Consider the following 13,591-nt stretch of genomic DNA (forward strand, 5'->3'; position numbering starts at 1 on the left):
AAAAAGCGCCCTGGAAGAAATGACCATGTAAACTGTCTTCCTGCAGCCCCCTAACTCACCCTACCCCTAACGATGGTGTTGGTCGGATTCCAGTCCTGGTAATCAGAACTGCATTGTGATGGACTCTGTTATTTGAACTGCAAATATTTAATAGAATTTAATAAAATTGGACTACACAATATGGCGGTTTTAAATTACAAACGCAAAGCCAGAGTTTCGCCTGGTGCCAAATATCTGAAAAGCTCACCCGTAATAAAGAACTTTATTTAGGATGGGCTCCAGCCTTCCCTGCCTTTTGTTTACACCAGACTGCTCAGGAGCCTTTCTTCTCCAAGCAACTTAACATTCTTGGCACTGGGATTTCTGCAGCGTATCGCTGTGCCAGAGACTGACGTGCTGTTGCGTTGAAAGGAAAATATAAGAAAACAAAACAAAAAAAAACCCCACCTCCCCCAAACCTCGCAAGTGAACTCGGACACTTCGCAGACTAGTCCCCAAAAGATTCATGCTGGTGCCCAGCAAACAATCAGCATCAGCGTTCTGGAAAAACAAAATCAGCTCAACATCTTTCTGTTTTAAAACAACAATGATTTTGGTTGCTTCCATTTTCAATAATGTGATTAGATACATTTATCATCCTCAATTCACCCTTCTCTGACAGGGCTTTTATCCAGCCAGAGTCTTATTGAGAGCACAGTCTGGGAAGCCGCGAAGCGCCAAGATATGCAGACGCCTTCCTTCTGCAGAAATCCCCTTCCCTAACACTGGGAGCAAGGAGGGCAACCGATCCTCAAACTCACTCCGACAAGTAAGGTCCCCTGAAGTGACGAGCATGAGAGGTTTGGGAGCACGTCGAAGTCCCTTTCTGCTGTGGGGATGCTAACACACCAGAAATGGATCCCCTGGTTTCGCAAGGTAGAGGAAAGCTAAAAATTTCTTCGAATCGTGCTGTCCACAGGCCCTAAGCGATAAGGAATAGTGCCAAGGGATGCTTCCCTGTGTGCAAACACCGCACTTTCTCAGAGGAGCCTGAAAGCCTTCAGCAGAGAAGCGATCAGCAGCAATGGCTGCTAGCAGCCTGAGCTTGCATTGCTCCTCCCAGGCAGACACATACACCAAGCACATTTTTGTCCTTTGCCAGCTTTAGAGCTGAAGGAAGTCTCCTTCGAGGGCAGTCCTCCACCAGCACTCACCTCCCGTAGGGAAGGCAAAATCCCAAAGCCCAGATGGTGTTGCTTCGGCTGTCCTGGGCACTGAAGATGCAGCAGCATCTACTGCACCTAATGGGGTGTCTGGTCTTCCGTTATCTAGAAGCAGAGATTAGAGGATGCCCTACCCCTTCAGCAAATCCAGTCTTCTAAGCTCTGCTTTTGGAGTCCTCCAGAAAAGGTGCAGTTAAAACTCCCACCACCAAAGGTACAGGGTGCGCCCAGGAAAATAAACCAACATATCCTGGAAGGGGCTTGCCCATTTTTGATTGACTTCTTGTGCAGCTTCAGTGCTTGGCACTTGCCACCCAGCCCACCATGCCTGGGGAGGGGGGAGACAGGCTGCTACTCAGTAGATGCGAATCCGTCCACAGATCTGTTCAGCCGGCCAGGTGCTATGGTCCAGAAAGAGACGTTCCCCAAAAGGTCTTTTAATGAAGAGAACTGGGAGGCAGGAGGCACAAGGCAGCAGTGTGGAGGTGTACTTTTTTCTCGTCAGACGGTCAAAGAAGAAAAAAACACCCAAGTTTACAAGGGTAACAAGAATTGAATTACACCATTCACTGCACCTAACACCTGCTCTGCTTCTAACCATCAGGAGAAGTGCCATGGAACACCTACAACCCTCACAGAAGGAAAAGCAGGGGCTGTCAGCTCTTGGGAACTGATTTAGATCTGTTTAACACACCACCACTGTTCCCTTTCACAAGGATATCACACTTTTTGAGTATCACTGATCATCCACATCTGAAGATCCACAAAGCATACCTGAAAAACAGCTAGGCAGCACCTGCAGAAGGTACGAAGCTCAATCACACCCTGCTTTCCTCTTACCTCCACTCCATCTTTTCAGAAAAGATTTTTTCCTATTCTGAAGTGATTTCCAACACACAGCAGTGTCCGCACCATCCACGCGAGCAGCATTGCTCCCCAAATCAGGCTGAGCTTGTGGAAGTTCAGCTATTCCCCGAAGGAAGCAGCCGAGGATCACGAGCTGGCCAGGTTAGAAGCTGAGGCTGTGTTGGCTTAGGCATGCGATATGGAGCCGAGGACCACAGCCAACCAAAACAACCTGCTTTACATAACATCTAGTTGAGAAATAACTGACCTGCTTAGCCACCATGCAGGTAAAAACCTAACTGAGAAACAACTGTCTAGGTGTGAACCAAAACCCTTGCAGGAAGTCCCGAGGCTTTGACCGGCAGAAACTTTTTTATTTATCTTAGGTGTAAACTTCTATATAAAATGCAAATCCCAGAAGAAATGAACTTTTCTTGGTACTTTTCTCACTCGGCAAAACACGCTTCGACTTCAGACACCCAGATCTCTGTATTAGCTTTGACTTTGTGAAAACATCTCACCAACTCTGACACACAATGCTGCTGTCTCCTGCCTGCAGCTTTGCATCTCTGCACACCCAGAGCAGCTCCAGCCTCCCGCTTAACACTGCGCGCAGTGACAGATAAAGCGGAAGCAGGACGGAGTGGGTGCTTGTTAAACAAATCACCCCATGAAATACAGCTTTTTGGTAACATATCTTTTTAAAAAAATATAAAAATAAGAGGACCAAGTGTCACAGCAAAAGAGTAGGCAACACCGAAAATGGACGGGAGCGCTACCTGTTTTTCTGAGTGGGAAGTCGTCTTTGGAATCGTACATCCCCAGTACAGGGTGATTGTAGGTGCCGGATACGCCGCTTTGGGGTGGGGAGCTCTGGTCCAGAGAGCTGTGCTGTGTCTTCCTGCACAGAAGGAAAGAGAAAGAGAAGGGAGACGCTTTACATCGGCGACACACGAAGGGAACAAGCGCAGCCTCACCCCGTCTGTTATTTTAGTTAGTGGGGAACAGCACAAAGGAAAAGATCTTGGTACAATCTTTCTCCTTCTAGGCACTCAACGTGAAAAAGAAACTAAAGTCTAATACCAGGGAGGTAACTAAACATATGCTTAATTTTCAGTATAAGAATTACCCCTTTGAGCATGGCTCAACTCGTGAAGGTATTTAACCATGAGCACAATTTGAAGCATATAGGTGGGCTGGGTTTTGCTAAGTCGTACCCTTGAAGGTAAGCATGGGTGCCATTACTCCCCCCAACTGTAGCACGAATGAACAATTTCCCTTCACCGAACAAAACCCAGACACAGTAGACAAAGTCTGAGCATGAAATAAAACTGAAGGACGAGTGCACCAGGTGCTGCACTTTTAAACTGGCTAACAGCAGCCACCCTGCATAGGTGGTCTTCTGCCTTCTGCTTCGCCACCTCCCGACCCAAGTACCTAAGCAGAGATAGGGCCAAAGTACTCAGCACCTTTCCAGATTAACTTCGCGAAGCTGATAATTTATAGCTTTGTTTGAGCAGGCTGCTGGAAGTAAATTACAGTCTGTTTGCTAAGGATATTAAATAATGAATGAGTTTTCTAAGCCTCCTACCAGTTTGCTGGCTGCATCTCTCCTACTTAATGACTTGTGCCCAGCTTTGCTGTTTCTCAGGAGCTCTACCAACCCCATCGGTACAGACTTTGGGAAGCCTCCAGACTGTGCATGTTACCAGAGTAGCTACCTCAACAGAATGACTGATTTAGCCATATGACTATCAAACAATCTCACGTTTTAAGTTTAAATGAGTAGAATTTAAACCCTGTGTTTCTTCTACAAAATAGTAAATAATATGGGACAACAGAAAGAGAGCACTTTGTCAAAAGAAGCGAGTATTTGAAATTTTACATTGCCTAATAACCAGGCATTCTTGGAGACATTGGTTAAAAATTTTCTCCTATGAAAGGTTCTTTAAGGAACCAAAATGAGCCATTTCCAGATGAAAATTACACCAATTCATCCAATTCCTTAAGCAGTACGTTTTGAAAGCTCAAATCAGACGTAGGCTGTTTGGTGGGATACTTACCATCAACTCCACTACAAGTTCTACCCTTCAGAAAATAAGGGAACTAATGAAACATCAGGAAAATGCATTGAACTTCCGACACGATTTTGTTACAGAAAACCTCTGAAAAGTGTATTCGAACATCTACATCAAAATTTTCAATTCCCACAGCTCTTACCAAGCAGTATGATTCACTGTGGTTTCCTAATCCTCCCCCCTTTATATTCCACACGTCTCCATACACACAGGCAGAACCATTTTCCGGGCTCTCACACAGTTGTATTTCTCACTGTCATTCGTGCACATCGTGTACTCTTTTACATTCGCACCAATCAGTGCCCACACGCACGCACAGTTCAATCATCACCTGAAAGCAAAACAGAACCAAACTGAAAAATATTTGAATCCCTCCTGAAAACAGAAGTCGCTTTCTCCGCCGGGATCTGCTCCCACCATGGGAAGGCAGCACAGAGAAATGTTTCACAACCAGGAAGCCCGGCCGCTGCAAGCCAAGAGCCCTCAGACCCATCGTGCCACACAATGACATTTTTTGCTCTTGCCTATACAAGTAATAGGCTTTTCTTTCTCTTTTTTTTTTTCTTTTTCTCCTTAAATCACGACTTAAGCCGCACAATCACGTACATTGAAGCTATTTTCATCGCTTTGTCAGGGAATGCGCAGGAACTCAAAGGGCCTGTTTAGATGTGCTTCGGGGTTGCTGAATGACAGATATTTAACTCTGCAAACAGGAATACATTATACGGCCGGAGGACTGGGGTCCTACACCGCTTCGAGCAAAACGCACTGCTCCGTGTGCCTGTTCAGGAATTTCAGAGGTCTTGAAAGAGATGAAATTGGACGCTACACCGAGTTTTCAGGCATTCCTGAACGCACATACCTTCGCATAACACATCCCCTGTTCTTCAAGCTCCGAGGTCCTTCAAAGACCTACGCGCACAGCAAAGCACGCATGATACTTCAGACGAGGGGACCTCATAAATGCTTATAAATATCTCAAGGTTGGGTGTCAGGAGGATGGGGCCAGACTCTTTTCAGTGGTGCCCAGTGACAGGACAAGGGGCAATGGGCACAAACTGAAGCACAGGAAGTTCCGTCTGAACATGAGGAAGAACTTCTTCCCTCTGAGGGTGACGGAGCACTGGCACAGGCTGCCCAGGGAGGCTGTGGAGTCTCCTTCTCTGGAGATATTCAAGACCCACCTGGACAAGGTCCTGTGCAGCCTGCTGGAGGTGACCCTGCTTGGGCAGGGGGGTTGGACTGGGTGACCCATAGAGGTCCCTTCCAACCACGACCATTCTGTGAGTCTGTGAATAGATATTCCAACATACGTATCTGTGCTGGAATATTTTGCGTACAGAGACTGCAGACACCTACGTACGCTGGAATAGTTTAGTGTGCAGTTATATCTCTCTACCTCCCCACCACGCAAATACTCAGTTAAACTCCCTTTCATGATTGCTACCGCCTTGAGTGGCTACTTCCCAAGTGCCTTTCTGACAGCTTCCTAGGGAAATAACAGCCCTGTTTGCTAAGCCCGAGGTGCTGTCTGTGTTCCTGCTAAGCCACTCTTACTTATGTTAAGTATCTTGAAGAACCAAACCTCCTGGGAGCAGGGCTGTCCGGCGGGTTCGGAATCCATGGGAGGGACAGTCTGACAACGAAACTCGAAAGAACCTTTTCTGCTGTTGCCTACCATCAACATAATCTCAAAATTATAGTCCACAAAGCTATTCTAAATAAATACATAGAGACTGGAGCTGTACATGTTAAACAGAATTTACAAAGTGGCTTGAATACCGCAGCGCTGAAGACTGAGGGAGACCTCTGTGAAAGCCTCCAAGAAACATTACCGAGCATTACCAAGCTCCTTTCTTTCGTTTAGCAGACCCTTTGGACTGTGACCATACTCTGCAAAACCTCTAACACTGGTCCCTTTTCGTCTCGAGGGCTGATCCGCTTGTCTGTGCGGGACAATACCCTTTAACATCACTGACTAATGAGAAAATATTCACCGACTATAAACACTCCATGTTGCACCAGCAACTGACAGTGTTGAATCAAGTTCAGACAGATACAAGATACCGATGGCAAAAGCATCTGGACAGCTCAGTGGACAACTGCAGCCTGCCCCAAAGGGCCAGGGGAATGACAGCTATTTCACATCTCAGTGGAACTTATTCCATGTCACAGCCTTTGACGCAGAACCGCTGTGGTGTCCAATACTCTTAAGAGATCTGTTCTCTTCCAAGTAATGCTTTCAATTTTTTAAAAAAAGGAATTCACAAACCTTAATAAGACCAAAGGAAGTGCTTAAAAGCAGGCACGTCATTTGAAAGACTATTTCAGCATCTGTTACCACTTAATTGGCTTGCCTGCTCACAGTAGGAGCATCAAGCATATCTTCTGCAAGCCTTGTTTGCGTGTGCTAAATCCAAACACCACCCAATTGAATCACATTAGAAGTATGTGCATACATAAATATCTCTACAACTGAACTGGTAACCTATGAGCTACCATATAAATAAATATTAATGTGTAATTGATGTAAAGGTTTTCTCTGTCTTAAAAAAATATATTTTAAATAGAACAGAAACTAAAAATCTTCAGCTTCTGCCTTAACACCCAAAGGGCGCATTTAAAAATCCTCCACCGCAAGATAAGATGCTCTACAGTCACGCAGCCCTGCCGCCATCTGCCCTCCTCAAAGGCTACGCAGAACGAGCTCGTGTCTGCCTGCAACTTCTCACTGAGACAGACCCTCAGAAAGATTTGTGAGGCCTCTGAGGCTCTTTCTTCCCTCTCCACATCTTGTGTTAGAAACCAAAATACTGATCCTCTCCCCACCACAAAACAGATGGAGGGAAGATGAGGGCAGGGCAAGCCCATTAAAGCCATAAGAAAAAGGATATGCTCATGTGCAGCAGTCTGCATCTCTACCTTTTGGCATCCCTGGAGCATCACCAGAACGTGATGCTTTGATTAAGATACATCACAATAAACCTAAAATCTCAATATATTTCACTCTGAGGGTGACGGAGCCCTGGAACAGGCTGCCCAGGGAGGTTGTGGAGTCTCCTTCTCTGGAGATATTCAAGACCCGCCTGGACAAGGTCCTGTGCACCCTGCTGTAGGTGACCCTGCTTCGGCAGGGGGGTTGGACTGGGTGATCCACAGAGGTCCCTTCCAACCCTGAACATTCTGTGATTCTGTGATACATTGATGCTCAGCAAGTTCTCAGCACTAGCTTAAGACAAGGCAGGAAACATACTGAAACCTCAAATACGACTGGGCTAAATAACCTCCTGCATCACCCCTGGCCCTGCAAGGCATACGGTATTACAGACCGGTGCTCTTCGATTCATCTCTGAATGCTGGACTCGCGGTGAAAAAGCAGTTCATGGAAAGCTGTGAAAATATAAGGAATTCAGATCACTCCCAAATTTCTTTTTCTCTTTTCTGAATTCACCTGTGATGGCAATTCTATGATAGATTTCTCTAGGGCCAGAGGATCAAAGGTTTTGGAAGAAAGCACTTGTTTACTATCCATAATTCTAATCGACGTTATACCACTTTTGCATGAACAGGCATTTTAACCCACTGGAAAAAATGGAGAACATAGCGGCTCAGAGGGTCTTCAACTGCTTTTAATAAAATCCCCAAATTTTTTGCTGAGGCTCAATTAAGAACAGTGGAAAAATCAGTTATCTAAAAAGGATATTTATGTTGCCTTGACCGAAACTCAGTTTCTCCTATTTCTTCTGCTACTCCTGATACTGACCCAGTGGGCCTTAAATACTAGCTTTGCATAAACTAACATCATTTCACTACATGAACCAGCACCATAACCAGACCATTGTCAAGTCTCAGATTAGATTTTCAGAGATGTATTAAAACCGCTCAGTCTCACCCCACTGGAATACTGTTTGAATTCTTCTGCCAGCTACACTTCAGTATTTCTGTACTGGCTCATAGGTGGGATATCTCTCAAATTTAATATCAGGTTAGTTTCTTGAATTCGGAAACGTCTTGGGGCTATGACCTCATCATCCCTGTATAAAAGTTAATTTAAAATACTTAGAACACTGTCAGACACCCAGCGTGAACACAAATTTCACAGAAAAATTTCCTTGACTTCTGTCATTCAAAATTTCATAAATTTTATGGCCACTAAAGACAACATCCAAAACACTTTTTCTTTTTAAATATAGATATTGATGATGTTGTAATAGTGAAGTTTTCAAATCACCTCAAATTTTCTGATTTTCTTTGATACAATGAAGAAGTGAATTTCCGGAACTGAAGCTTGTACCTTGTTAACAAAGTCATCATTCACATTTGCTGTTTGGTGCATTTGAACAAATCGAAGCAGTCACTCTGTGTTGCCATGTTATTCAGCTGTTACCTTCTCACGCCACATGACACTGGCATTTTCTTGGAGACGAACAGTTGAAAATTTTCAGTTGCGCAATTGCGATTAGAAGTGCAGGCAGGACGCACTTGATGCTTCCAGTGGTTTACAGACAAGAGCCAAATAAACAAACCTTCCAACTTTGAGAGATTAAGATGAGCAGTAAGCATTTAAGGCTTTAAAATGTAATGCTGGCTCAACTATCCTGATTTGCAATTCACTAGACAGAAAAAGTAATTTCCCCATTTTACTAAAGTTCACGTTTTAGAACAGGTGGCAGAACACAACCCTGGGTTAAAAGCTAGTGAACTTCTAAAGGTTGATCGCGATGGCAGAACTTGAAAGTTTGAATAATCGTGGATTAAAGATGACAGCAAAGACCTCTACTCACAAAAATACTGTGACCATTGCAGAAGCTATGAAAATTATTCACACAGAAACCATCTGAAAAATTAATTTCGGTCACGTACAGCAACGTCAAACTCTGGTTCTATCGCTGTTCTGGTTCTTCCAGTAAACACATCAGGTCTATTCCCCACATTTCCAGCAACTGTGAAAAAAGGTGGCACCGGCTGAATCATACAGATAAGCCCAGCACCACTTACCCATACCAGAAGCGAGGATCACTGGATATACAGTGGTTGAGATTCCGATGTGCCAATGCTTTCTTCTTATTTAAGACAAATTCTTGCAACTTCATCTTCACTTCTGTGCTTGCCACTGCACCTGAAATGTCAAAAATAAAAAAGGTTATTTAATCAATTCACATACTTTAAAGAACTTAAATGTCTAAAAAGATTCAGAATTAAATCTTTGATTTCCAGTCCAGAAGAAGAACTTTTCTTTCAAAGAGAAAAGAACAAAGCGCCTCCAGTAAGGAGCTCTCTCTTTTCTTTTTTTGCTTTTAGCTTTGCATATAATCACAACTTATGCTTGAAAACAGAGATTTAATCAGAGATTTATCGTTTCACTCTAAAAGATTTCTGAAGAGGATTTTTACACTTGCATAAAAGTACACTTACAATAAAGCACTCGTACTAGGTATCCCAGCTTTCTTTTAATCAAAGGTATTTAAAAAAAAAGGTCTTGTGTACACTCAAGTTTTTAAATGTCACATCTGCAAGCAGAAGGGGAATGAGATGAATGTCTCATATGTAGATTTTGCCTTGAAAACTCTTGTAAATAGGGACCTCTTTGTTCAAAAGTATCTGTGTACAATAAGACCTACATAATATTCCAATTCATTTACAAGTGTGCAATCTATTTCTTCAAATAGAAAATCTAACATTTAAAGAAGTCAGTAATTTTGTAGCGTAGAGTTAAAATGTCAACTGTGTAATTTCTAATCATTATTTCCTCCACAATAGAGACCAGTCTGTTTTGCTGCGATGATGGATTAAAACCATCACTCGGTTGACAGAACAGATTCGCAGGCAGAGCTCCTGATGGAGTAATGCATAGGAAGCTTGGCAAGCAGAACATGTGGAAAACGATGGTTCACCTATACCACCGCGTAACGCAAGAATTCCAAAGGAAACATCTGGGCTATAAGAAAATGAAACGGCCAGGAACACTGTCGGCTCCACAGGGAATAGAAACCTAAAATACGACAGGGTGATCTTTTGTCTCCTGGATCCTATTCAGCAATGACATCTGACTGACTGGAGAAGCAATTTTTTTGTACCTCCACACGAGAAAAAAACTGCAATATTTCTGTAAAGCACTGCCTGAAGATGTAATGTTGTTCAACCACAGAAGCAGTGACGAAAAGCTTGAAAATTCATTTTTTTGGAGCCCTGCATTTCTCACTAGTTCTACAAAATGTAGGTTTGGCGTGTACACCAACGGGAAGTTCAACTGAGGAGCTTGAGACAAATTCATTAGAGCGTAGCAAGCCACATAGCTAGGCCAGAATAGGTGACAAATTCATGCTTAAAGGACTTCTCTCTCCAAAAAAAAGCTCCCCTGGCACATCTCCCTCCTTAATTAGAAGCTGAAAGGCCCCATATATGCTTAACAAGATAAAAGTGTGTAGGCTTCCCCTTCCCTAGGCAATGCCGGAGCCACGGACCAAGCTGTTAGGCAAGACCTTCTGACCATTACTCGGCTTTTGACCCTTGAGTTGAAAGATCAAAAGAAAAAACCCAGTCTAACTCACTTTTAATATACTGTACTTGGTTGTTTTGGACCCAGTCACATTGTTACAGGCAGAAGCCCTGGACAACATCCAGTAAAGATGTTACAGAGGATGCCCAAGGCAGAAAAGGACGACGTGTCACATACGTGATAGCACACATTAGGCAGGGGTATAAGCAAAGAGGACAAGAGCAGAAGTCAGACATCAAAAGCCCATACGCATGGAATAAATCCAGAGGCAGCAAGCAAGACACTCAACCCCAACGGAAGCAAAAGGCACGGCAGAATGAAAGGAGGACGAGAGAGAAGGAGCCGGAGAGCAAGAGCTCACGCAGCAGCCCTGGCTCGGGGAGCGGCTGGGCATGGTGGGGAAAACCAAGCTGCAATGCTGGGCCATCTGTTTCAGAGGGCTTCATGTCTGAGAGGAGCAGGCAGCAAAGAGCAAATCAACTGATAAAGAACTGCAAACCAAACAGGAGAGACCTACAGTGAGCAAAGTACTGCAGACAGGATGGCTCTAAAGGGCCGAAAGACTGAGCCAGGTTACTCCCGCGGGGGCAAAAACAAGTTACATATTGCCCCAGGATCAAATAGTATCTGAATCTGGTATAAGGTAGCAGTGATGGGAAGAGAATAATGGAGGGCAGAAGCAGGACAAAGCTCCTACAGGAAGGTGGAGGTCACACAACGCAAGAGCAGAGGAGCAGAACAAACGGAAATTAACAGCAGAAAGCCCCGAACGATAGCGTGGGCTGATGACAGCTGGCCAGCTTGTAGGAGAACGTCCAACACAAGCCATGGTCCAAGGCTGCCCGAGCAGCAAGGGATTGAACGGTCCACGCCCAGAAGGAGGGAGACAGCCTGAAAAACACCGATGCACAAGACCAGTTCTAGGTTCAGTCCTAAAGTGGAAAGACAGGACAATCAGCAATCGCTCCTTCTCCTGCGCAAAAACCACCTTGACTTTCACACACGTTTTCCTTCCTTTTGTGGAAGTCACGCTTTTGATCCCAAGCTGTATGATAGCAGGTATCAGTTCACGAGGGACAGGCTAAAGCTTCTGAAACGAGAACGCAAGGAGCTAGTATTATGCTAATCTAAACCGATTTGTGATCTGCCTTCTAAAAGGTACAAAATTATATACTTCGGCTTACAGTGATGGAGGAAGGAGGGAGAACAAACTATATTCTACATCTATTATGCACTCCTCGTATTTCAGATCAGGACAATTTTAGCTGTGTTGAGCTTAGCAAAATTTTCTGATGTGAGAAAAAATAACTTAAGTATTCTTAAGAGCTGAGGTGCTATAGTGATTATACACCATAGTACTTCTTAAATAAAAAGTAATTTAAAAATAAAACTGTAGCCATGGGAACAGGATCTTCAACTTAACATTCCTAAATTCTGGTTTTTTCCTCTGCACCTACCATAGAATCATTTAGGTTGGAAAAGACCTTTAAGCTCATCCATGAACCCAACACTGCCAAAGCCACCATTAAAATCATGTCCCTAGGCACCACATTTACACATCTCTCCAATACCTCCAGGGATGGCGACTCCACCACCTCCCTGGGCAGCCTGTTCCAGTGCCTGACCACTCTTTCAGTAAAGACATTCTTCCTAATCTACAATCTAAAACTCGACTGGTGCAACTTGAGGCCATTTCCCCTTGTCCTATTGCTGGTTACCTGGGAGAAGAGGCCAACCCCTGCCTCACTACCTCCTCCCTTCGGGCAGCTGTGGAGAGCAATGAGGTCCCCCCTCAGCCTCCTCTTCCCCAGACCGAACAGCCCCAGCTCCCTCAGCCGCTCCTCCTCAGACTTGTTCTCCAGACCCCTCACCAGCCTCGCTGCCCTTCTCTGGACACGCTCCAGCCCCTCAATGTTCTTATACCGAGAAGCCCAAAACTGAACACAGTATGTGTTTCATCCAAAAGGTGCTTTGATGCTTGTGCCATTTTACAGAGATTCAGGCATTTTTATTTATTTGCCAATTACTTTAATGAGAATAGCCAGATATCTGTGTAGCAGAATGGCCCAGCAGACAGTTGATACAATATCAACAGTTGATGAGAACAGCAGGGTGAAGGGGAAATGCTTACAGCTTTCACCCAGTTTGAACCGACTGCCTTTACTTCAGGAAAAAATAACACAAAGCAGCCAGAGGACAACGGAAAGCACCGCATGTGGCAGCCAGCCGGGCACCGGAGTGGCCAACCTGCCTTATCACCAACTTTACTCACTCCTGAACGTTAAACCGCTTCTTTTAAGTAGCTTCTGATCCTTTGGTCTTTCAACTAATATCTAAAATGAACGCAAACCAAACACACACAGACACGTTGGACCTCCTACGAACTGCTTTACGAAGGTGTTGGGGAAGGTCTGTGCATTCCCTCATTTTTGCTGCAGCTTCAAGTCTGCCGTTGCAAGATGCAGGGGAGTGGGGACTCAACCTTCAGATAGCACTTCTGGCCTCCCAGACCCCAGTCCTTTTGTACTAGAAGAGTTGTTCTTGTAGCTTTATCTTGTTCCTGGGCCCCAGACAGCATCCCATCTCCTGCTACCCTTCAGCCCTCTCTGCTTCTTCCATCACAGGCTTCTTTATTTCATTTGAAATGAAGACCTAACGAGTTGATAGCACAACTTGGTGAGGTATTTTCCCTCCCATTCACTTCTAAAAGAAAAACGAACAAGCAACCAAAGTGTCTTTGATAAGGGAAATTGTGAGGCCATAATCATTCTACTGAATCTGGTGAACTGCATAATGACACGTGGGAAAGCCAACCACAATCTGTAACCTCATGAAAGAAGTACGTTCTGAATGAAAACACTTTAAAGCTAAGAACTGAGAACTCTACATCTTAAAAGAGTGAAATTACGAGAAGTAAAAGAAAAAGAAACGCAGTGTGCATCTGGTGTATTTTATGGGCTTAATAT

The 13,591-nt window shown here is 44.4% G+C and overlaps 1 protein-coding gene across 5 annotated transcripts in view; it reads right to left on the bottom strand.

Annotated features, from left to right (window-relative positions):
- HDAC4 (histone deacetylase 4) overlaps positions 1 to 13,591 on the bottom strand; it is a 264,827-nt gene that overhangs the window by 90,648 nt on the left and 160,588 nt on the right. For 4 of the 5 annotated variants that reach the window (XM_075431189.1, XM_075431191.1, XM_075431188.1 and 1 more), the window contains 2 exons: positions 9,125 to 9,245; positions 2,828 to 2,949 (listed from right to left, as the gene is read on the bottom strand). In XM_075431189.1, the coding sequence (XP_075287304.1) occupies positions 2,828 to 2,949; positions 9,125 to 9,245 (243 nt within the window). The remainder of the gene's footprint in view (positions 1 to 2,827; positions 2,950 to 9,124; positions 9,246 to 13,591) is intronic. The other variant, XM_075431187.1, reaches the window with a different exon arrangement.

The sequence above is a fragment of the Opisthocomus hoazin genome, chromosome 9 (genome assembly GCF_030867145.1).
Source record: "Opisthocomus hoazin isolate bOpiHoa1 chromosome 9, bOpiHoa1.hap1, whole genome shotgun sequence".
Classification (NCBI taxonomy): Eukaryota; Metazoa; Chordata; class Aves; order Opisthocomiformes; family Opisthocomidae; genus Opisthocomus; species Opisthocomus hoazin.